This window comes from Fringilla coelebs, assembly GCF_963513975.1.
Source record: "Fringilla coelebs genome assembly, chromosome: 2".
Classification (NCBI taxonomy): domain Eukaryota; kingdom Metazoa; phylum Chordata; class Aves; order Passeriformes; family Fringillidae; genus Fringilla; species Fringilla coelebs.
This window is the reverse complement of record NC_140029.1, coordinates 72920005-72944447: the sequence shown is the minus strand read 5'-3', so window position 1 is coordinate 72944447 and position 24443 is coordinate 72920005. Positions and strand designations below refer to the sequence as shown.

Genomic DNA, 24443 nt, shown 5'->3' with positions numbered 1-24443 from the left:
CTTGCTGGGGATTTTGGGAACTTTGGTAGCCTTATTCTTGGTGGGAGGTCTCAGATTAATGTGCATGGGTTATTATGTGTCTGGAAATCCCCCTCACCAAGTCTCAAGTGAATGACTTGGAAGCGCAGAGTTCATGAAGTCTCTTACTGTCCTCACAGAGATGCAGATAACATGGCTCTGAGCAATGATTCTGCTCTCTGGCAGGGCCTGATTAAAGGGTGGAACTAACATCTGTGAACATGCCATTTTTACCTCATCTTCTTCATCCTGGAGTTGTAGGGCAAAACAACGAAACCCTCTTGGCCCTAATACTGAATACTGTGAGTGTTTACCACTGAGACGTGGATGAAGCAGAATTACACTGGCTTCAACACAAAGAAATAGGGAGGAGAGAGAACAAGAGTATCCCTGTGAAGGGAGAGACTTTTACTGGAAATGAGGAAAATGTGCACTGAAATGGAAAGGCTACAGAGGACAAGGTAAACTCCCTTGTTAAAAACATGAAATTGGCATTCAAGATCTCCTTTCCTGAACATCCATTTTTGTCAGCAGAGAACACTGGGAAACCTCACACTCCTGAAGTGCCTGATCCATACAGGTTTGAACAGCCTATATCCCATCACATAATGCAGGCACTGAGGACAGGGGTTGGAGTTTCTGCTTGTCACTCATCTCCCTTTCCTGAATGACCTGCTTAACACACCTTGTGCCTGTTCATCCAGGAACAAGCGAGAATTGAGATTTACACAATCCAAAGAAGGATGGACATTTTGCAAACCAAAAGGGAAGTTCTTGCCTCAAAGACTCTGCAGTCTAGTTTAGCAGTCAGACTCTATGGTCAGACATCACAGACATACATAGATGTCTAATCAGTAGATAATGGTGGGAAATGGGGAGCACAAGAGGTGAGAAAGCAAGAGAAGGAATCAGCAATGAAATTTCTTTTCCCACTGTGCCCTAACTACACACACTGCCTCCTGCTTATTGCTTCTTCACTATTCTTTTCCACAGCATTTTCCTTACATACATTTCCTGATGTTATTGTCAAATATAGTGTGGAAATCACTACAGAACAGTTCAGATATATTTTGCTAGGATGTCAACTGGGACAAGACAAATGACAGATTAGCCACACAATTTACTGATTTATTAGATATCTTGAAACTTTCTATGATGCATGCAGAACTGAAGTATAGAGATTAACACACATACACACTTATTTCCACATTCTTACATTCAAAAAATTTTATTTTTAAACCTAATCTATAAAGTTTTGCTTGAAAATAGTCTCCTCTGTAAATATCAATAGAACAGTCATGAGAGAAAACCTCATCCTCTGACTAACTTGCATCCTGTGGGACTTCTTTGAATTTAATGATTCTTGTGAGTTGACAGAGTGATTTATAAGGGGGTCTTTTTACCACTCTATATTATTTTATCAATACAGCCCAACAAGGAAATGCAATAACAATCTATCTAACTAGAGTAATTTTCATTTTAACTTGATTGCCTCTACAGAAATCAAATTATTTTTAATGATTTATAGAATGTTTTCACCTCTACATTTGATGATTTTCTTTTGTTTATACTGGCTGATTCAATTAGAATTACCTGAAATGGGTAATGATATTAAATATATAACATATTGCACATCTCCCCAAAAGAGCAGTGTAAGAATCTCCTTATTTGCTTAACTGACAGTACTTTTGTAAAGAAAGCACTGCTAATTTGGGATTTTGGTGCAGAGGCACTATAAGCTGAACATGTTCACTAGTGTTCATGGGTTTTTTTTTTGTTTGTAACATACTGTTTTGCAGCTGAATAATACAGCCATAACAGACTTTTTTTGGTAATCAGGGAACTGCTAGTCTGATAACAATTCACTATGATTGCACCTGGTTTAGTAGGTTAAAAATACAGGCTTTACTAGAATTTGATTTCTTTTTAATCAGCAAAATAATCAACATCAACAGAACAAATTCTTCAAAATTAAAAGATCTTGTGTAGCAACAAATGGGTGTGGGGCTGTGCTGCTTTTGGCTGGGGTAGAGTTAATTTCCTTCACAGTGGCTGGTGTGGGAGAGTGTTTTAGATTTGTGCTGAGCAGAGGGCTGATAACACAGAGATGTTTTTGTTATTGCTGAGCAGGGCTTACACAGGGCCAGGGCCTTTTCTGCTTTTGTGCTGCCATGCTGGGGAGGGGCTGGGGGTGCTTGTGAGGCTGGGAGGGGACACAGCCAGGACAGATGACCCCAACTGACCAAAGGGACATTCTAGACCATCTGACATCATGCTCTGTGCTTAAAGTGGGGGAAAGGAGGAAGAGGAGGACATTTGCAGTGATGGCTTTTGTCTTCCCAAGTTGCCATTGCATGTGGCAGGTCCCGGCTCTCCTGGGGATGGCTGAACACTGCCTGCCCATGGGAAGCAGTGAATTAATCCCTTGTTTTGCTTTGTTTGTGTGCATGGCTTCTGCTTTGCCTATTAAAATGTCTTTAGCTCAATCCATTCTCTTACCCTTCTGATTCTCTCCCTGATCCAGCTGGTGGGGGAAAGAACAAGCAGCTGCCTGGGGCTTTGTTGCTGGCGGGGTTACACCACACCAAAGGTATCTGCAGGTTCACTTAGGGGCTTCTGGGAACACTGTCTTGGAAAGTTACCTAATTTGAAGTATTATTTTCAAATAGTACTACTAAGTCTAGAAGTATTTTTGCAACATTTTAGAATAGATTTAAAGTATGACTCATCAATTGTAACCTTGCTAAGAGACAATTCACTGAAATAAAGCTGGTAAGTGCAAAACACGTGAACAGCTATTCTATTATTAATTCAGAGTTTAAGGCTATGAAATAAATTTTTGCTAATTTCACTATCAACAGGTCCATCTTTAAAAGTTTTAGATTTTAAGGTTCTCTAGAGATGTGAGTTCATGATCAACTTTAACATCACCCTAGTGACTGAAAATATTTTGAATTGTAGTAGCCATGTCAGCTTCTTATAAAATTGTCTCTCCACTTACCTCCAATACGAATTAAGGATCTGAAATAAATCGAGGGATTCTATTAAAAATTAATGATTGTTAATTCTGCATTCAACTTTTGACAAGAAGTACTTAGGTAGTCTCCTACTAAATACTTAAAAGTTAGATAAGCTATATAATTAAAGCCTTTTCTTCTTAAAAACATCAGAGCAATGTTTTCTTAGTTTTTAAAGTATCTACCTTTCTCCCCAGAGTTTAGATAGAATATGGGAAAAAACCTGCTGTTTCTCTTCAAGGTGTGAATTAATAAAAACCTTTCTGCAACAGCAAGCAAAATTAATAAAGACCAAAAGAGGATGGGGAATTAAAGAAATTATTCAACATATTAAGAAAACAAAAGACTCTTCCAGATGATTATTTAAATTAGCTCATGGGATTAAGGGATATACACTAATTCCTACCTTCCCAGTAGCAGATATTTACTTACAATTCTAAGGTAACATTTATACAAGCAGATTCAATTATGATAACTACTTCTATCACAATACTTCAATATGTGCTCCTTTCATATAAAATATTTTAGTAAGCATGTGATCATAGAGTGGACTGAAAAATAGGCTTGATGATTTTAATGAATCTTCACTGAGCAAATATAACCCATGGATCTATTTAAAATTAAAACATATGTAAATACACCTACCTTAAAGAATTCTTTCTTTTCAACTTGTTCATTGCCATCTGCATCCAACATTTTAAAGGCAATCTGAAGTCCAGTCTGGGGTTCTGCAACAAATTGCAAAAGAACTTTATTGAAAATATCACACATTTATACTAGAACTCAAATACCAAATGTAAAATGAGTATTGACTCTGGTTCAGTTCTCCATTGTTATGTTCAGAAATGGTATTTCCAGTGAACCATACACACCTCTTCCAATACAAGCAAACTGCCTAAACACTTTTTTACCATCATTTCAAGGGATAATTGATGCAATGGCAAAAAAAGAAATGCCAGCACTGCCTAAGTACAAGCCATGAATGTCCATGTGACCCCAACAAAAATACTGTATCTCTTACTGGCCAGGTCTTAAGACGTTCCCAAAGGATGTCTCTAAAATCCCATGTCACTTCTGTAGTCTAGCTTTGCCTTGTTTTTAAGAGCTCCTTTTCAGGTGAGAAGAATGGAAAACTCCTTCTGGCTGTTTTTGACAAAAGGATGCTTTGTGTGACTCCCATCAAGATGATTTTTTTCAGGAATTCTACACAATTTTACCCTGCATTTCCTTCCCTGAGTGGATGTTTCTTTTCAACACAAAAACGTAACAAATTCTGAATCTTGAAGACTCTATAAAAGCATGGTGTGCTTCAAGCTCCTTCCCACAATTTCCTGATCTTAATTTGCTTACAGGAGGTGGCCTTGAACATTGGCAAGCCCGCACAGGAGCGGCACGCTGCTGAAATGTAGCTGCAGTTCACTGTGGTAGCAAGCCCTTATCCCAGTAATCTCTGGAGCAGGTGAATTAATGCCACAACCCAGTCATGTCAGGCATGGACTTATTGTCTCTGGAATATACTGATGCTTCCAAGAACAATGCTGGACTCATGAGGGCAGCAAAGTAGTATCTCTAAAAAACTCCAATGCCTTCAGAGTTTTGCTTCTGGAAATATATTCTTCTAGTTGCATTTTGTAAAGTTTTAAACCTTGCTTTTTTGAAAGAGACTTTTTCTGCAAAGGGAACAAGTTAAAGAAATATCCCATTCCTTTCAAGTCATAACAAGATGGTTAAAGAAACTACTATTTTCACATTTCAGAAATAACTAAATTTTCAGCAGTCAACTAATTTTCTGTGTGAAGCAATCTTATGATGCAGGGGTATTTTATAAATACCACTGCAATCTGCACAGCAGTGGTGTCCCCACCAACTGGGTTGATTTAATACTCAAAACTGGCTTCCTTTCCATGGAAATGCCACATGCTAAATTTGTGTTACTAGTACAAAAGCAAGAAAAGGCTATCCAATAACATATTTAGAGAATAAAAGTAATTGATGTATTTAATAGCAATTCATACCATCTGTGTTCCAATTTTCAGATAAGAGAGCTGTTAGTGAAAATATAGACCTAAAGCTGCTTATACTGTTTAGAGATGACATACTTATCTGATATGATGTAACCCCAAAGGTATGTGTTTGTAAAATAAGCATAGTTCAAAGACTACCACAGATATATTTGTATTTAATTAGAATCAGGCAAAATTCCAAAATCTGAACAGAAGTGCTTCATCCTGGCTGTGAGTGCAAGTTACACCTAGGTGCTTCCTCTCCTAATACTCCTGCATTGACCAAGCTGTCAACTTGTGTGACTGGGTAATTGAAACAAAGCTCTAAGTAAAGGTGACAACTTCAGTTCCAGTCCCTTCACCAGGCAGGGCTCCATTAAATATTGCTAGAAATGAAATTCAATACAGCACTGGAAGAAAAAAGATAGTGATGACACAAGGCACACAGAAAAGAGAAAAGAAGGTCATGGGGGAAAAAATAAAACCTTTGATTCAGTGTTTTTACAGACTCTGATTTTGTATGACAGGCAGCATGGCCGCATCAGCAGTGTGGAACCAGGAGTCTGATGACTCTTTTACCATTTCCCTATTGCCCAGTTGGTGACTTGGAAGCAATTTAAATATTGATGCCTGCTTTAAGAAATCTCACATTAATTTTCACTAGTGAGAGAGAGATAGGTTGTGTAACTTGGGGCTGACTGACAGGGAATACTTGTTAGGCAAAGATAGAGGCACTAACGCTTGTTGACATTTGCTTTCAAACTGATCAGTATGATAACCCTTTGTGTAACCAAAGCAGCAACATTACCACTGCACTTTTATCCTGCATTAAAAGGTGCCTTTGTTTTTGCAGTTCAATACATTGCTATATAAATTCTGTGAAAAACAATGTTAACTTGATTTTCTGGAGAAGTGGAACAACATTCTCTGATACTGTTCAATTTTCTAATTGTTTTAGCTAGTAATTCAGCATGAATTCACTTTCAGCCACCACAAATTTCTAAAGAAATAGAACCTTTGGCACCTATTCCTGCAACTTTAAGGTATTCTTCTGAAGTAATGATTTGGCTGTCACTGTTGTCCTTTTTTAATATAAATTCATCTTTTATGAGTTGCAATAAATATTTTAAAATCAGTATCCTACCTGGGTTAAACTCCTGTCTCTGATTTTAAAAGCCACTTGAACACATGGTATAACTCATGCTCCAGCAGTGTTTAGCACTGGACAGTCACCACTGTGAAGCAGTGTCTTGTATGCTAAAGCTTAATGCATATCTATATATATATAATTTAATACTGTGTACAAGCTTAAGTTGCCAAAGAGATTATCTACCTTTCATGCTGTGCAACAGGAACTAATGCATTTCTGCTAAGAAATGAGGCTGCAGAAGGGCCACTTGAATTGTGCAAGAGGTGCATAATGATGGAAGGCTGGACATACTCTCTCCACTCTGTGGAGACCAACACTACTTGTTCATACTACACCATGAGAGGGTGGATTTCCAGAGCAAGGAAAATTTGTAAATTTATTTAAGGCCAAACCATGGACCTTGCAGCCACGGAAGTGTGGCTCATCACACATGAGAGTGATGCCTCTACAGTCTGCCAGGAAAGAAGTGACTGCTTCCTTCTCTCCTCTCCCCATGCACTGATACAATAAATCTGTTATGCTTGGCTTTGCCCCTTGCTGAAAATGTTAGACTTGTGTAAGTCAGTCAAACAAGACTGCACGTGGACTATTCTGTGGACTATTCCATGGACATGCATATGGACTTCACTACTGCTCTCGGGGTCTCGCCATGTAATGCTCATTGACACATCTCAATTCTCAGTGGTTTTAAGCATCACCTACACATAGAGAAAGTACCAGACAATTCCAGGTCACTTCCATGCACAAAACCAAAAAATGCCTGTTGCTTGTAGATAAAGCAAGTACCAAACAAAATTTGTTTTTAAAAAAAATGCCTGAGAGAAAAAGGAAGGAAGCAGAGGAGGGGGGCTGAAATACATGTACAATACTTGGGGGAAATAAAGCCAAACGGTGCAGAGGATAAAGAAAAGGGACTTTAAAGTCAGACAAAAAGACAATTAAGAACTCTGCTGTTTATGTATTGCATCCATGGCAAATCTGAACACAATAAAAACAGGCAACAACCTCTGAGACACTACAACAGTTTTTCATCCCCCTGCATAAGCTGTATGTATTTCTAATGTCTCATTGTCCAAAATGACTACAACTACTATGCAGAAGAAAAATTATTTATCTTCCCATCCAGTTCGTCTTCTCCTTATTATGTGGCTCTGTAATCAAAGTCTCCCCCCTCTCAAACGATTTCAAAAGACTGTTCTGATCCCGTTGTGCAGGGAGTACCATGATTTTTGAAGTATTGCTATGGGCAAACGATGACACTGACTTCCATTTGTATTAATGCATTGTCACTCTATATATAATAGGTTCTTATGTTTTACTATAATGCAGAAATTTAGAAACTAAAAAATATCAGAAGTTCCTGGTAAACTGTTAGTAGCTGAGTATTTGTGCCTATATATTTTAAATATAGAATACTTACTCGTAAGAATTGTCAGCAAAAACAGATACTCCGCATAAGAGATCAACCCTGAAAAAAAGTTTAAAAATTACTTGTGGAAAACCCCAAAAACTAAGAGGAAAATTTGAGAGATTAAATCTTACAAATGTAAAAAAATGTAGTTTGACATTGTATTAAATACCTGTATTAAAGTAAGCCAAGTTGCTATTGAATAAATTTTTCACTTCTGTTTTTAGTATTCTGAAGGTAAAATTCCCTAACCCCAGACTCATCAATGTTCATGTCTAACCAAGACAGTAAGGTTTATTTGGTATTAACAAAAGGCCTACACTAAATCTTTGCATTCTCACTGAAAACATTCAATGTTTATATAAAAGGCAAATAAATTAAATGTGCTTTGTCACATTTAGTACCTGGGAGGAGAACTACTCTAACATTACCCTGAAGGATCAAAGTCCTCCATCCTTTGGCAGGCTTGCAAAAGGCGGAGAATAGCTTCCCTCTAATTCTCAAGGGAACATGGCAACACGCAAAGCTGCCAAGCTGCTAGATTGTGCTGATAGTACTGCTGGGCCCTGTGCCAAGAGGAGGCTTCTTATTTTTTTTTTTTTTTAATAGGAACATGTCCTTTCTACAAGGTGAAAGTATTTTCCCCCCTTTTGAAGGAAAATTCCAGTGTTTTCTTTTGAAATACCGCCTTAAGTGAAAAGCCTGAACAAACACAAAGATGTGATAGTGTCAAAATAGAGTGTGCAAGCTAAAGATAGAGAGTGCAGAATGAGGGTGGCTAAACAACAGAATCTGAACCATCTGCCCTGCAATAATGTTTGGGGAAAAAAATGTAAAGGGCTTTTTTAAAAATCACTTTTCAAAATAACTGAGCTACTTTTAACTTGTGAGCTAAACATTGTATAATGCTGAAGCTGCTTAAAATAATGAAGTTCAAACATGCCTATCTGTGCAAAGATAAACAATTTTTGTAATTTATATTTAGTTAATTGATAGATAAGGAACCCACTTAAACTTCAATGATAAACAATTAGCTTCTGATAAACTACTATGCAGAAGCAACGGCATTTGTATTTGACCTCAGATAGTGACTTAACACTTCTAAGTACCAAAGCTCAGAAATATTAAATTGCTAAATGCAAGAGTCTGAAAATATGAGAACAAGTCTTAGCTAAAGGGAGGTCTAATTCTGATCCTGTTGCCAACACACTCTGGTTCCATATCTCAGCTTTCCTCTCCATCAAAATAAGACTATTTGCCCTATTATCCTACATGAATACACTGTGGAAATAAAAAATACTTTAATCTCAAAGACATAGTCCTGCTTACAAGTTTTACCATTTCTGACATTGCAAGAATGCAAATTATTATCTTCATTGCTGTAAGACTTGGAGCAGTATTTTTAGATGAAGCATCTAGGTTTTCTACAAGTTTGAAATCAAATAAACAGAGAAAGCACTCCTGTCCCATTGTTTTTAGCTCACATGCCTAAAACAAGATTAAAAAAGGAAAAAAGGATAGAAAGAAATAGGTGGCGAAAAGAATCAAGCAAATAGTGTGATAAGTAGTGATCAAGATTCCTAATTTTGTTTTGTGTGTGACACAGCAAAGGAATGTTTAAAGGAAGAATTTTAAGGAAGACAAGGAGGTAACTTCTCAGGTCTGTATAGAAAACACCTCCCAATCAAGGACTGCAGCGGTGTTAGCACAAAGAACCCCTGACTGAGAATGCAACCACAAGCAATGAAGGATGATGGCATTACTGGGCAAGGAGAAGTGGGACTCTGCCCCTCAGCTGCCTTGAGATTTTCTGCATGGGATAGTCTAAGGAAAATCTGGAAGCTGAAGACAAGTGGTTTATGCTAAGTAAAACAGAACAAGGAAAGCCCAGTGTGGGGATGCAAAATAAGAGATGAGACACTCAAAGAAGTTGTGGAAAAAAATGTGTTTATCAAAACTTTTGAAAGGATATTAACATGGCAGACTATGGTTGTAAAAGTCTGAGAAAAAATAAAGTCGCAATAATTGAGTTACAAAATACTGAGCCTCTGGAGAGTTTTAGCTTTATAGCTAGACAGGGACCATTATACCTTATAAAATTTTGCATAAAGAATCTGCAAAATTTTTATGGAGATGGTATGATGTGAAGGAAAGATCAATTTGAAGACAACACCCTGCTGATTGGCTCAAGGGAGAAGCACCTGAACTGAAGAGGGCTGAAAAGTGAAGCTTTGCAAGAAATGGCAGGAAGTTTCATCATCTTACTCTAATCTAACAGAAAAGTCACTATAGTGAAATTGGTAAAAAGGTTAATATAATAAAAATATGTAGAAATATTCTGGATTATTCTTTAAAACCTGACTCAATGCTCTAAAGAAAATTCACAGCCTGCCTAATGTTTTCTGGAAGACTGCACTAAAATAATTTATCCTAAGATTTTTTAATTTGTGGACTGATTTCCATTAAAAAATTTACTTTAATTTTATTGTCCTACATGCAGTCAGTGGCCAACTTACCTCATTCATAAAGTAAATGAAATATTTTGGTAATTTTCTTTTTTATTCTACAGTAATCATTACAAAGGCACTCAAATTAAAAGATGTAATGCAGTAAACATAAAAAACCCCAAATAAACCAACCCACTGAAAATTAAATTCATATCCAAACAAAATTTAAAAGAGAAAAGCTTCACACACTGTAGAATGACTCAGCATACTTATAGCCAAGAATGTGAAGTTTGCATTGGCAAAATACTGTCATTTTCTAAAGCTAAAGGAACCTTCCCTAACCCTCCCTAGAAATATCTGTCCTCAAACTTACTAACAAATGCTGACAGTACAATATTCTTATTGCTGACTAAATCATAAGTATACCTACAAAATATGACACAGATTTTAAAACTGCCCACTAGAAGGCAGAATCCCCCAGCATTACATTTTACAAACCAGACTGATGGCAGTTTTCCGTCTCCTTGACATTTAAATAACAATTTGAAGGTAGTTAAAATAACCTCAGCTAAACAGTTGGACAGGGGTGGATTCATTATTCTGGTACTTGTAAAAGTGTAAATATTTTCATTTTTAAACTGTGATAATAATGCATCTCAAAGCAAAAGCATCAAAGTCACTAAACAGGCATCACGACCAAAAATTCTTGAGTGTGGTGGGGACATATGGATGACTGCACTGAATATTTTTACATCATCTCAAACCTACCTGGCCTTTGAAGGACAGAGATTCAAAAACACAGTGTTAAGCAAGGGCAGATCTTTGCCAGAATGCAGTAGACACCAACTCTGGGTGTATCACTGAGCTCACTTTGTGCCAATCACCCAGCTGGGAGAGGTGCAATAAGAGGAGCCTGCATTGATTTGCTGTTTTCAGTTTCTCTTTGTGGATTCCTGGTTTTCCCAGGCAGCATGCTCTGGGGATTTATAGTGTCCATCACGAGAAAAAGAAAGGCTCTAAAAAAGCAGGTAGAGAGAGAATATCCAAAAATTCAAGACTGAGAGTACTTTAAGCCAAATCCTGGGAAAGCATGTGATGATTGGAAAAGGCAGGGAATGACTGTACAAAATCCAGGCTCTCCTAGAATAGGAAAGAAATGTTAATTTGTTCAGAGATGTTTCAGGGCTTTTGGGGCATGCTTTCAGGAGCAGACTGACAAGCAAGGCACCCAGCTGGAGACCTTTGCAGGTCTGCACAAGGATGCAAGAAATGAACTGCAGGCAGAAGAGGCTGTGAGACTGAAGGGTAGGTGAAATGCTGCAGGCTGAGATCGAGGGCTGCTCTCTTGGCACAAGCTTCCAGCCCTGTCTGAGGATCTGCTGTGCATGGAGAGAGCATGGCTCATGCCTGCCAAGGAATTGCAGCAGTGCAACAGCAGCTTTATTTTCCAGAAACATCCAGAGGACAAGGGATTCAGGCTAAACTGTATGATACAGAAAGTTTGTGAATAGGCACTGTAGGTCTTTCTCATTAGTTTGGGAATTTTGGTCTTTTGTTACTGTGAAATGGTTAATTGCTCATCTATTTGGTTTTCTTGATCCTTTTGTTTGTTTTCTCTCTTCAATTAATTTATGTTAATGAGATGTTTATTTGTTGTTCTTTAATCCCCTGTTGTTACACTAACAATATCCCCACTCTTAGTTTTCTCTTTATGTAGTCTAATATAAAGTGGAAATGCTGGGTGAAAAGAAAACAAAGCACATCAAGACTGTGAAGGGTCACAGAGCTCCCAAAGAGGGAGAAATAAGTTCAACTGCTCTTGGAATCAGGGATACCAACTTAATGTAACTAGGTACAAGTTTTATTTTTCTTCATAGTTTCCATGCATTTAAGTTATATAGAGGAACAGTCAGGTTATTAACAAAAAGTCTTAAAAGTCCATTTTGTGTTCGAGTCATCCCTTTAACCCCTTCCTCTTCCAAGTAGGTTTTTCAGTTTCTTTCATGTCTCCTCCTGCAACTAAGAAGGCTTTAAACTCCCAGCCTCTTAACTCTCTCTCGTATAACTGGGAGATTTGCCAAGGAGGCAGCTACTGGCTAGATGAGGATGAAATAAAATCCATGAAAACCTTTTTAAAAATACATTCAACTCATATCATATAATAAGATAAAAAGCAATATGCATTTTTCAGTATCAAAAGTGCTTATTACCTTTATCACCGAGCTCTCTAAAAAAGGTTGGTCCTGGTTTAGCTTTGGCAACATACAGCAGTGCAGCATCTACCTCCTTTAAAGACACAAACAAGAAAATATAAAGCCAGTTTTGAAAGAGAGTTAATCACTTCAGTAACAGAAAGAATGCAAGTTCTTTTGAAGAAGGAAAGGAACATTTTGCTTACCTTTTTTGTCAGTTTCTTGGCTGAGGCTTTGCCTATAATAAAAAAAAAATCGTCATCATTCAATAACAAACTGACTTTGAACTTTGATCAGGTTCTGTGGCATTTCTTCAGATTTTTATGGGAAAATGCTAAGTAATATGAAACAGAATATTTCGCAACAGACAGTTTGTTTCTAATTCCCATAATGATCATGAAAGGACAAGATTTAAAAATAATATGAGCAGTCTGTTCAAATGTTCTCTCAGCCTAGATTAAAGCACAGCCCAGTTTCATATTGATGACCAACTTACTAGTATGACTTTGCATATGTGAGCTACAAATGTCTCACAGATTCCAAAGCAAGACTATACAGCAAGAAAAAGCTGTAGTATTTACAAAGGGATTTCCACGCACGCGTGATAGTCCTTGAAGTGCAGGTTGAATATGTGAAAGCTAAGAAATACTTAAAAAAAAAAAAAAAAAAAAAGCTGATGCTTCTATTAAGCAGAAGTAAATTGAACAATTCTGCTTTCTGAAAGAGCATCAGACAAAAATCATGCAAACTGCTACGTGTTTCTTAGCGGGTTCAAGTGTATGCACTCAAATAGGGGAGCCACTGGCAGTATAGGTTATGCTCCTGTGCAAATCACGTTTGAGGAGCGGCAATGTATCTGTAGGTATGTACGTAGCTGCAATGTATCAAGAGTGGAACATTCCAGCTGGTTAGGCAGGTATCACAGAAACCCTATGGCCAGGGACCAGCAGGAGCTCTGCATGTCCCTTCTCAGTCTATCTCTTCAGCACCTCTCATACAATTCTCCATATCCTGTTGTCCTTCACTCTTACCTCTCTCAGCCCATCAGGCTCTTCCTTCATCACCATATCCTCTGGATTCCAGCCAGCATTCCCTCCTATTTATTCACACTGAGTAAGCACAAACTGAGGCACTTGGATGTGCTCTGTGGACTGGTGCCCCAGTGTGCAGCAGCCTGCTTTGCTCCACGCTCAGTCTCCAAGTCTACTTTGCTGCTTCACAGGCATTTTGCATCCAAAAGGTCACCAGTGCAGCACCACTACCTGGAAATGGGCATGATGGAGGCAGCCTGGTGGGCAGCTGTCAACAAACCTCTACCAAGCATTTTTACAGGCCCATAATTTGGCCAGATGGAGGTACTTTGTCAGCAAAATAGTGCATTTCCACAGCACTGGCAAGTGGCACGCCCAGCTGCAAGGGGTCTCCACTGGCAACTTTTGGCTTGGAACATCTCAACCAGCAATAGCTCATTTTTCAGCACAGGCAAACCAGTACCCTGGCCTCTGCTCCCTCAGCTAGCAGTAACAGTTTTGCTGGTAAATTCCTCTCCTCCCATCCCCTCCCCCAAATCAGCCTAAGGCAGACACCTGGCACATAACATTTCAACACAAATGTTTAAGTTTGACAAAAGTTATAAGCAACTAAAATTAGGGTTTTAATACTGGAGTGTTGAGTGACCCCAGCAGCAGGTGTTGCCAGTACCACCTGTTACTGTGGATGAATACATTTTTGTGCAATGCCTATACATACATTTACACCCATATACACACACATATATAAAGCTCCATCAGTAGAGCTTACCTTTTAAGTAAAACAACACATGAAATCCCCTACTTTGCTTCATTTGAGACAAAAGAAGTCAGACTAATAACATACTGGAAGAAGCAGCAACAACAGCTACATCCAGTAAGGCTGAGTCCTGAGCAGTGTGATGTAACACCACAGTTACATCTAACACCAGTCCCTGCTGCAGAGCATTTTCATGAATGGCTGTTAAGCAAACTAAGTGATTTAGATCTCAGCTTTGAAATGTCACTGCTTCCGTACAGCACATTTCAATGTGAAACTGAACTTAAGCTGTTTCTTTGGCCCTGGCAGACCCACCTAGAGAGCAGCCTTATGGAAGGGAATGAGTCAGGCTGCAGGTCTGCAAAAAAGAGTATCTGAAAGAAAAAAGGGAAAATCACCCTGCAATATTTTCACTGTACGTGCTCCTTGTACTCGCTGTCTGCACTAAAGCCGGCCATATACCCTTATGTGGTTAACAGCAACTCCATTCCTTTAGTTCTCCTGGTGATCCCAAGAACAGCGCATCTGGATCTGCCCCTGCCACCACAGCAGTGTACTGGGGAGTAGCCTTTTGCCAGCATCCAGGAGGATGATGAAGGCAGACAAGTGGAACTCTGTGAGCTGGAACAGCAAAGGCATGGATAAGTGATGCAAGGTAAGGAGAAAGCACTGGGAGCTACAGCTGAGACAACAGTTGGCCAAGTTTGTGAGGCTGTACACTTGATTGAGTGTTTCTGTGTTTCTCTCCTTTGTGTTGCATTCAGAACAACAATGCTGAAACTCCTCAGCTACACGGTTGTGGGGAACAACTCCTCACTGAGAATTACCAGATCTTAATAAAAATTAAGAAAGGGAAGGGAAATCTGTTGTAGACATATGGACTCTTCACCAGCCAGCACTTACAAGCTCCAGGCAACTGCCTAGAGCTCACGGAAATGGCTGGGACAGCCATCAACATCTGCCCTCCTGCATCCAGCCACAGCCCTCCTCTGCAGGATTTTTAAGATGCTGACATGTTGACTGACCTCTTTCAGAGGTGAAAAGACAGTAACAGCAACGACAGAGATGCTCGTGCTACCCTCGCATGGGAGAAAGGACTGGTAGAGCAAAAGAAGTCTTTGCTGAGTGGCAGAAGAGGGAGAGAAGAGCCATAATCACCCCAGGACGTGGTGAGAGGCAGCACCAGGTGGGTGAGAATCGGTCCTTGCAGCAACTGGATGAGAGGCAGCTGCTACAGGAAGACAGGAAAAAAGGCAGGAGGGAAAGGGACAGATTTGAGAGAGAAACAAAGAGATTTCTACTTTTCAAAGCAGTAAACACAGCAAAGTAATAAATATGGAGTCTTTTAATGGTGCTCTTCTCACATGGGCGGATGTCAGCAAGGATGCATACCTGGAGGGTAGGAATCTTTTGGAAAAAACACCCTGACACTAGGGACAGTAGTGTTATCTTTCATACTGGGATCTGCGTAAGATATTAGAATACAATCTTACAATAATATAATAATTTAGACTGTAGAATGAGTTTCCTCCAATAATTATTTTAATGTTTTCTAAGAATTACATCCAGTTATATTTTATTGGTACTGTCACCATATAAAATAATGTGTGAAGATTCAAATCTCTGTGTGTTTTCACTAGGAAACAGACTTCTTGAACACTAATTTAGCTCTTGGTGCTTATTTTCTCAATTTATTTACTTTTTAACAGTGAGAACCCTTTAAATATCAACAAGCAAAGCTCTATTAATATCAAATGTACAGCCCTCTGAGGAATAAGGTCTTTTAAGACCTTGTCTAAAATAATTAGGAGAATGTTAACTCTTCTCTGCAGAAAATGCACTGCAAAGGTTTGAACAGTTTTCTCACACAGCTTCTACACTGAAGAAATTAGTGCCTCCTTCTTCCTATGAATTAAATATTGGTGCTATCATTCCTCACACATGACTCCAAATACATCAGGATCTAAGTCTCTCTCTGAGGAGCACAGGCAATAGATGTAATTATTAGGGACTATTTAATCTAAAAAGTAAAAGATCTGCATGATTCAATTTTCTTTAGTTTTATTCTTTTACTTTGATAGATTCTTACTAATTTGAAAATGAATGACATAGTACCAAACTTGTTTGTAGCAGTTAGAGTCTTACTTCGATATGAAAAAAAGAAACTTGGAATTTTTTATTGTTTTGAACTTGATTAAACGAGAACAACTTATTTTTTCCTACAGAGCTGCCACAACTATGCTGGAATGCTGGTTTAAAGGACAGTGAATATTTTCAAGGGTCTCTACATATTTTACAGATGCAATCATCTAATTTTCCCCACCTACAGCATATCCATGAAACAATGAGGTACAGAGGCACTTTTCATGGACAAAAAGGCATTTTAGCTTTTTTAGTTATATCAATACCGAGTCTGCTTACAAACACACAAGTTTGTAAGTAGTGTGTTTATAAGCCAAGTTCTGTGTGTTTATAAGCCAAGAAAGTTAATTGACAACTGTAATTAAGAAAACACTGCCAAGAGCAGCTCCATCAGTCTTCATCTGCCTTCAGCAAACCTGGGTATTTTGTCACTTACATTTCTTACGACAGAAGTGTTTCCATCATCTGTCGGTTTTTTACATTTAGATGTAGAGTGGACCTGACATCAGTGTTAGGATCACTGTTAGGAAAGGGCTGAATTAAACAAGGCTGGACTTGCACACACAGTAACACCCTTTTACACCTGTAGAGCTAAGGACCGGCTTAGATCTGACAAAAGATGTTTAAATTCAAAGAATGAGCAAAATCACAAATCTCAACAGCTCTGACAACAATAATCAAAGGACAAAGTAAAACTAGTGACTACTATTTGCAAGAAAACATGATTTCACATGTCTGCAACATTGCCTTATTTTTGTAATACGGAAATTTAATTTAAATTTTGAATCAATCTTTCTCCACAGCCTGAAATTCAAATGTGAACAGTATGAAATAGGTATCCTTTCCTAGAAGAACAAACGCCTGTCCTTTTCATCAGTAAAGTCACTAAGATGGTTTGACCCAAATCTCTTTTTAGCTCCATTTCAAAGAGACAAAATTACAAAAAAAAAGAAAAATTGACCTTCCAGCTTTTTAATTTTGGATGGCATTCATTGCTATCTTTGCTGAATATTGACCTTACAGGTTCAAGGTCATACTGAGCTACTATAAAACCATTTGCTTTTTTATGAAAAATTAGGATGAGAATAGCATTAAGTATATTCACAATTGAAACAAACTCTCATTCTCCAAAATGATGAGTGAAACAAACCTTTTAAATGGGATGGGTTTTTAGCACAGTCCTAATTTGGCATTTTAAAAACCACACCCACTGCATGCAGCTCATGCTGTGGCCTTTACAGCAGAGCCCACCCTGCGGCCTTGCCTGCCATGGGAACGAGGATTTGCATTTTTTCCTTTTAAGTGGCTGCCAGCTTTCACGAAAGCTGAACTCTGAGAATCCTGCACCAGAGAGCCGGGTTAGATAAGAGTTGTGTATGTTGATTTCCTTGGGGAGATGATGTTAAAATTTCTGTTTAAATTATCCTGAAATAGAAGATCTTTGACATTCAATAGCTTGCATTTCATTCTCAGCTCTCTTAGATAATTTTAATGATATTGGACAAGTATATTATATTAACAAAGTGTGCCTTTTTTAACCTACCTTATTTTTGTTCTCATTTTTTAAAGCTATTCTTTACATTTATAAAGTACTTACTGCTGATGAAACCAATAAAGGACAAAAATTCAAGCTAGTAATTATTTCTTTAGGGCCTCCTTTTGAAATATTGGTGATACTGGAGACAAATGAAGGATAGCAAAAAACTTTAGGCTTTTTGAGAGCATGACAAACCAAGTCGTCAGATTGCTATGCTAGCTCCTGGCAAACCAATATCTGAATAATAAATGAGCATGCAATTTAAATGAATTAAGAATCTACTTCAGCTAGAAAGCTTTTACTGAACTACTGCATTGCTCCATTGAAAGATAATTGATAAAAGTCATTTCAATCACATGAATTAGTAAATTGAATCACCTGAATTGAATTCAAGTATGCCCAGTGGAAAAGGCAATTTGCAATAATAGAAGCTTCTGCTACGCTTTACAAAACAAGCTTTGCATCTGTCCTTCTTTATTTAAAGCAATTGTTCCTCTGAGGAAACTAGAAATACAGAGCGCTGGGATGGGGCCAGCACTGGCAAATCTCCATTTCAGAAGAAGAGCAGTTGCATCAGAGCAAGTCAATACCAGGAGGTTTCTCAGTGAGTCAGGCAGCCCGGGGTAAAAAGGGTGGGATGCTGATGCAGGGAAGAAACATCAAAGGATGACACAGTCTTTTAGGAAACTGAAACAGACAAAAGAATTAAGATAAGCAAGTTTTCAAAACCTCTTAAAGAGACCGTGGCACCAAGTCACCAGGAGTTCCAAAATAACCAAAGGCACCGGGGTAAAAGCAGATGCTGTGGTACCTACTACAGTGCTTGCAAACAGCTCAGTCCTCACTGGAACTGAAGCAGGAGTCTGTGGGAACGGCAAGGAGAGCAGGGGAACACGGTCTCCTTAGATATTGTCCAAGGAATGTGACATACCCCCAGATCCACTCTCCTTCTAATAATGTATTCGAGCTGCAGGTAAGGAAAAGATGAGAATATGTTCAAACTTCCAAGGTTACCACAAGACTTGTAGTGCAAGGACATACAGGATACAGAAAGTCACCTCTCCCAAACAACTAGAGCAGTCTCACTGGCCTGTAAGGGCAGCTCTGCAAAAGGAGCACGTGAAGTGAGCTAAGACTTCACGTGAAACACACGAGCAGCAAGAAGCCAAGCAGAGAGCACAACTGCAGCTGAGCATTTCCCCAGCAGGAGAGGCTGCCAGTCCTCTGGGCAGGCAGAGCTCAGCACTGGAGGGAGCATCTGGAAAAAAAATCCGTCATGTGAAATGCAAGTTCTCAAACTCCCAAATAAGCACCTCATGCTTGGTTCCTCTGGCTTCATTTAGATGTCTAAAAATTAAGTGCCTAAATCTGAGTTAGTGATCACTGTGGTGCTTTGCTGTAACTATGATGGTGTGAGGACATACCCAGAAAAAGATTTATAATTAACTCTGAAATCTGCTGCTCCTATTTCAGATCTGAGGAAGAGCTCATATGCCCAAAAGCTTGTCTAATTTTTCCAACTTAGAGCAACTGGTCTAATAAAAGATATTATCTCTTACTGCAAACTTATCCTGACTAATGACCTAGGCTGCCTTTATAGTCAAGGGAGAGAAACAGACAGAGAAAGGACAATTTATTCCACATTGAGACAGGTGTCCAACCCAGGTCTTGCATTAATCTGTTTCCTTCTTTTAAAGAAATGCTACAATTACTTCCTCTGACCTGACATTCAGCTTTTATATATGTGAGTTGAGCAGGTGAGTCCTTCTGCATGCAACCAGATAACTCACACTTGTGACTGCTTTCTGTATTTGTTACATCTGTAATCTGTTTTTTCCAACCTCCTATCTAGCAGCCCAATGTTAGCACTGCTAAGGGCATGTATTCTCTGTTTTAATAAAAACTTAATCAGATGCAAGGACAAAGTTTACTACAGTTCAAGAGAAGGAATGGCTGCATAATTGTAGCAATAAAGTCTTATAAAGGACAACTAAGATTAACTGGAAGGAGCTGTATCCATAATACATATTTCTGAGACCAGAAGGGTGGAGAACAATTCTTGCAACTTACAGAGAACACAGTGCATTTCAGACTTTTGGGACTGATGGCATTTCCTGACTCTGCACAAAATCATAGTCCTTCCCACAAAGAGCAGGCAAGCAGAGCCACAACCCCCAAAAATTCCTGTTAACAATGTTTAGGATTGTAGTCAGTCTTATCTAGCAAGGAGAACAGTATAAACTACACTTCGCCTCCAAGAAGACTCAATTAAGGAACTTTGATCCAACTCTGAAATAACGAAGGTATAATTTGTGAATCACCACTCTCTTTAAGTCATCATCTCCTATTGTTAACAACACCTAGTTTTTAAATACTACAGTGTCAGAGCACATTCTAGATTAGGATACTAACATCAGACAAAGGTAAACTACTATGACAGCCTCCTAGCACTAGAGGTCTCGTTCTGTTTCTCTCCTCGGGAGCGTAAGAAGTCATGACCCCTGGCCTAAGTGTTCTGCAATCTACTTTATGGCTAGAGAAGATTATTACAGAAGAACAAATAAAGAGAAGTAAGGACAACAACCGTGAAATGACACAGTTAAAAATCTGACTGCATACACAACTTAAGCAAATTGCATCTTAATTATAAGCAGACATTAATTTGGATTCAGAATGAAAATGTGCGCAAATCATGCCAAAATCAAAATGAAGAAAGGAAAGGTCAACATCTTAACAAAGCCAGAAACTAATTCTTATCTCACTATGCAGAACTTGATTTAAGCTTATGTGCCCAATATAAAGGCCCCATTACCACAGCAGCAACTACTCATTTTGTTCCATTCAGATACCTCTTTTACAATATGTATTCTGAACATCTTCCCTGCCACGATGAACTGTTACTTTTCACATGCATCTTATAAAATGCAACCCCCCCCACCCACAACCAGTTAAAGATTAAGCTCAAGAATATTAAAGATTGCTTATTACAAATTGAGTTCTCTTGCTGGCAAACATAACTGAGGTGCCACGTGGAGAATTCATCCATTGTGTGAGAACGTATCATTAGGATAAACCTTACTAACCCTGGAATAAGAAAAAAGAGGACATGTCAGAGAGGACCATCTTTCCCACTTTTTTGCTCTGATGCAATTTATCTCCTAAGCACAAATTGCAAATCATTTCAAACTATGTCAAATTATATGAAGTAGCTGTACGGTTTATTTCTCTTTGATATGTACTGAATACTCCAACATGAAAGAATTAAAGATAACAATGCCAGAAATAACCACGTGGGTCAACCACTTTGTCCTGTTGCTCCCAACAGACTTGGGCTCATGCATTATCTCATCAGTTTAGGTGCATACAAATACATGTTCACACATTTGAAAGATAGTTTAAATAGTAAAATTAGTTTGGGAAATGGCCTCAAGTTGCAAAAGGGGAAGTTTAGACTGGAAACATTGTTTTACTGAATGGGTTGTCAGGCATTGGAACAGGCTGGCCAGGGAAGTTGTGGAGGCACCATACCTGGAGGTACTTAAAAGACATGTGAATGTGTTGCTTAGGGACATGGTTTAGTGGTGGACTCTACAGGGTTAGGTTAATGATTGGATTTGATGATTTTAAAAATCCTTTTTATCCCTAGTGATTCTATGATTCCATAATTTGGCTTCAAAAGACAATGGAATCACTAAGGTTGGTAAAGACCTCTAAGATCACTGAGTCCGGCTGTTAATGCAGCACTGCCAGCTCCACCAGTAAATCGTGTCCCCAAGTGCCACGTCCACAAGCCTTCTGATCACTTTTGGGGATGGTGATTTTACTGCTTTTCTGGGCAGCCTGTTCCAATGTCTGACAACCCATTAGCTGAAGAATTTTTCCCTAGTACCCAGCCTAAACTTTCCTTGGTGCAATTTGAGGCCATTTCCTCTTGTCCTGTCACTTTTTGCCTGAGAGAAGAGGCTGACCCCCACCTGGCTGCACCCTCCTCTCAGGCAGTTTCAGGGAGTGATGAGGTCCCCCTGAGCCTCCTTCTCTCCAGGCTGAACACCCCCAGCTCCCTCAGCTGCCCCTCCCAGCCCTTGTGCTCCAGCCCCTTGCCCAGCTCCGTTGCCCTTCCCTGGACACGCTCCAGCCCCTCAATGTCTCTCTTGCAGTGAGGGGCCCAGAGCTGAGCACAGCATTGGAGCTGTGGCCTCAGCAGTGCTGGGCACAGGGGGACGGTCACTGCCCTGCTCCTGCTGGCCACACCCTGCCTGATCCAGGCCAGGATGCCACTGCCCTTCTGGGACACCTGGCACACCCTGGATCATGTTCAGCTGCTGTTTGCCAGAACCCCCAGGTCCTTTTCCACCAGACAGCTTCCAGCCACTGTCCCCAGCCTGCAGCACTGCCCGGGGCTGTTGTGACCCCAGGGCAGGACCTGGCACTTGGCCTTGGTGAACATCATGCAATTGGCCCTGGCCCTGTGATCCAGCCTGTCCAAATCCCTCTGCAGATCCTTCCTGCCCTCCAGCAAATCAACACTCCCACCCAACTTGGTGTCATCAGCAAACTGACTGAGAGTGCACTTGATCCCCTCATCCAGATCATCAATAAAGATATTAAACAGGGCTGGCCCAAGTACTGATCCCTGGGGAACACCACTTTGTGACCAGCCCCCAGCTGGATGTGACTCCATTCAGCACCCTTCTCTGGGCTTGGCCATCCAGACAGTCTTTTACCCAGTGAATAGTGCACCCACCCAAGCTATGAGCCACCGCCTTCTTCAGGAGAATGCTGAGGGAAACAGCGTCAAAGGCTTTTCCAAAGTCTAGGTAGACAACATCCATAGCCTTTCCCTCATCCACTGGGCAGATCAAAAATTGGTGAAATGAATTCAACTCCTTTGTTTGTGAAATAGTTTGCTTCTTAAAATTATTCATCCAAGCACAAACTTTAGGATACTGTTGATATTGCTTATTCCTAGTGGAACAGAAAGAAAAAATCTAATTATTACTAATGAAATAATTTAACATTCTAAAATTAAAACTGGAAATATTAAGTGAAAAAATTGTATTTATTAATGGTATCAGCATGAAAAATGCACTGGTTACTGTAATTCTCTTCAGATACAGGACATTTATCGTGCTTGTGCCCAAGCAGTAAATAGCTGACATATCAGTGCATCTAGGCAATTTAAATTACTGCAGTGGGTAAGCAACCAGGAGCATTGACATTTCACATAAATTGCACGGGTTCTCAAGAGTACTGCAAATATAAATAGTACTTAGATCCAGTTTATGTAGAAGCTTACTTTTTTTAACTGGTTTTCCTGTTTCACCCTATCACATATCAAAATTATTTACACCATCATTAATGCTTTCTCTTTTGTTATGTTTTGTATTTTTAAAAAAAAGATTTACTTCTACTACAGCAACATGCATTAAAAGGTCTTAGAAATATTGCCAAAGATACCCAAAGGGGTGACAGCTGATTAGAAAAGTATAATGGAATTTTCCTAGAAATATCAGTTTGGGAAACTGTCATTCATCATATTATAGCACTCCCTAGTCAGACCTTTAGAAGAAAAAAAAAAAACACAGAGAAAGAGGTGGCTGATGTTTTTCTATACTGCTATTGCAAAATCTAGAAATCTCAACAGCAGGATGTCTGATTTCCGTTGCTGCACTATTCTAATGATGGTGGTTGTCATAATTCATTCTCCTAGTGCCTTGCCCTTCCATCAAATCTCTAGAAATTGAGGCCTTCAGGGCTGCCTTACATCCCCTCCACAGAGAAAACACATCTTTTTGAACATTTTATTGTTCTTATTTCCTTCCCAGTGGTAGCATTCTAGGGAATTTATTACACAGAGCACCTTTTTGGTGACTGTGAAAGATGATCTCAGGAGTTTCTGAGAAGCCTGTGGGAAAACCCATGAAGTGGGGTTCCCCCACAGTTAAGGGAAATTACCTCACTCACAGAATAGCTGAAGTTGGAAGGGAGCTCTGGAGGTTATGCAGTAACTAGAATGTCCTTCTCACAATGACAAGAGGGAAAAGCTCAAAGCAAGGTCAGTCAGGATCTGTTCCCCAAGACCATGTTCAATCTGGTCTAACATATGCCTGCAGACATTTGTTTCTAGAAAGTTTATGAATACAAGACAGCTCTCTAATTTAATACAGTCACCTGACCAATCCTTCCAAAAAGAAAATATCCATTTATGTGCTTTTGTAACATACACTAACACCAAAAACATGCAATAGTTGGTAGGTTTCATAGACAGTTTTTGGCATTTGCCCCCTTGCTTATACTAAGGGCAACAACATTCTCATGTTGAGGCTGTAGCCTGGCTTCAATTCCCACTGACAACCTACAATATAGCATTTTTGCCTTATTAGTTGAGGCATGAGAGTAGTAAGCACTGGATTTAACAGTGAATTGGGGCATTTTACTGAAAGGAAATAATTCTATATTGGTAATTTCATTAATGTGAAATGTGTGTTTAAGCTCGAGGCCCAGGACATTTAGTCTTACTGTCCAGAGCACAATAAACACCTAAAAATCAAACCCTTATTATGCTTCTCTTCCAGAACAAAAGCCCCATTCATGAACATGCAATTTACAGTGACTAGCTGTCCGAGGTCGTTGTTTTTGAGTTCAGAGAACAATTACTTTGTAAATTATAACCAATATAGATTCTATTTTGGAATGAAAGGATTAAGTGAACACCCACTAGATGGTGTTCAATTACTGCAT

At 39.2% G+C, this 24443-nt stretch overlaps 1 protein-coding gene across 2 annotated transcripts in view; it reads right to left on the bottom strand.

Annotated features, from left to right (window-relative positions):
• Positions 1-24443, bottom strand: part of MICU2 (mitochondrial calcium uptake 2) — a 136208-nt gene that overhangs the window by 27826 nt on the left and 83939 nt on the right. For both annotated transcript variants that reach the window (XM_084201099.1, XM_084201100.1), the window contains exons 3-6: positions 12442-12473; positions 12254-12329; positions 7609-7656; positions 3681-3763 (exon numbers count right to left, since the gene is read on the bottom strand). In XM_084201099.1, the coding sequence (XP_084057225.1) occupies positions 3681-3763; positions 7609-7656; positions 12254-12329; positions 12442-12473 (239 nt within the window). The remainder of the gene's footprint in view (positions 1-3680; positions 3764-7608; positions 7657-12253; positions 12330-12441; positions 12474-24443) is intronic.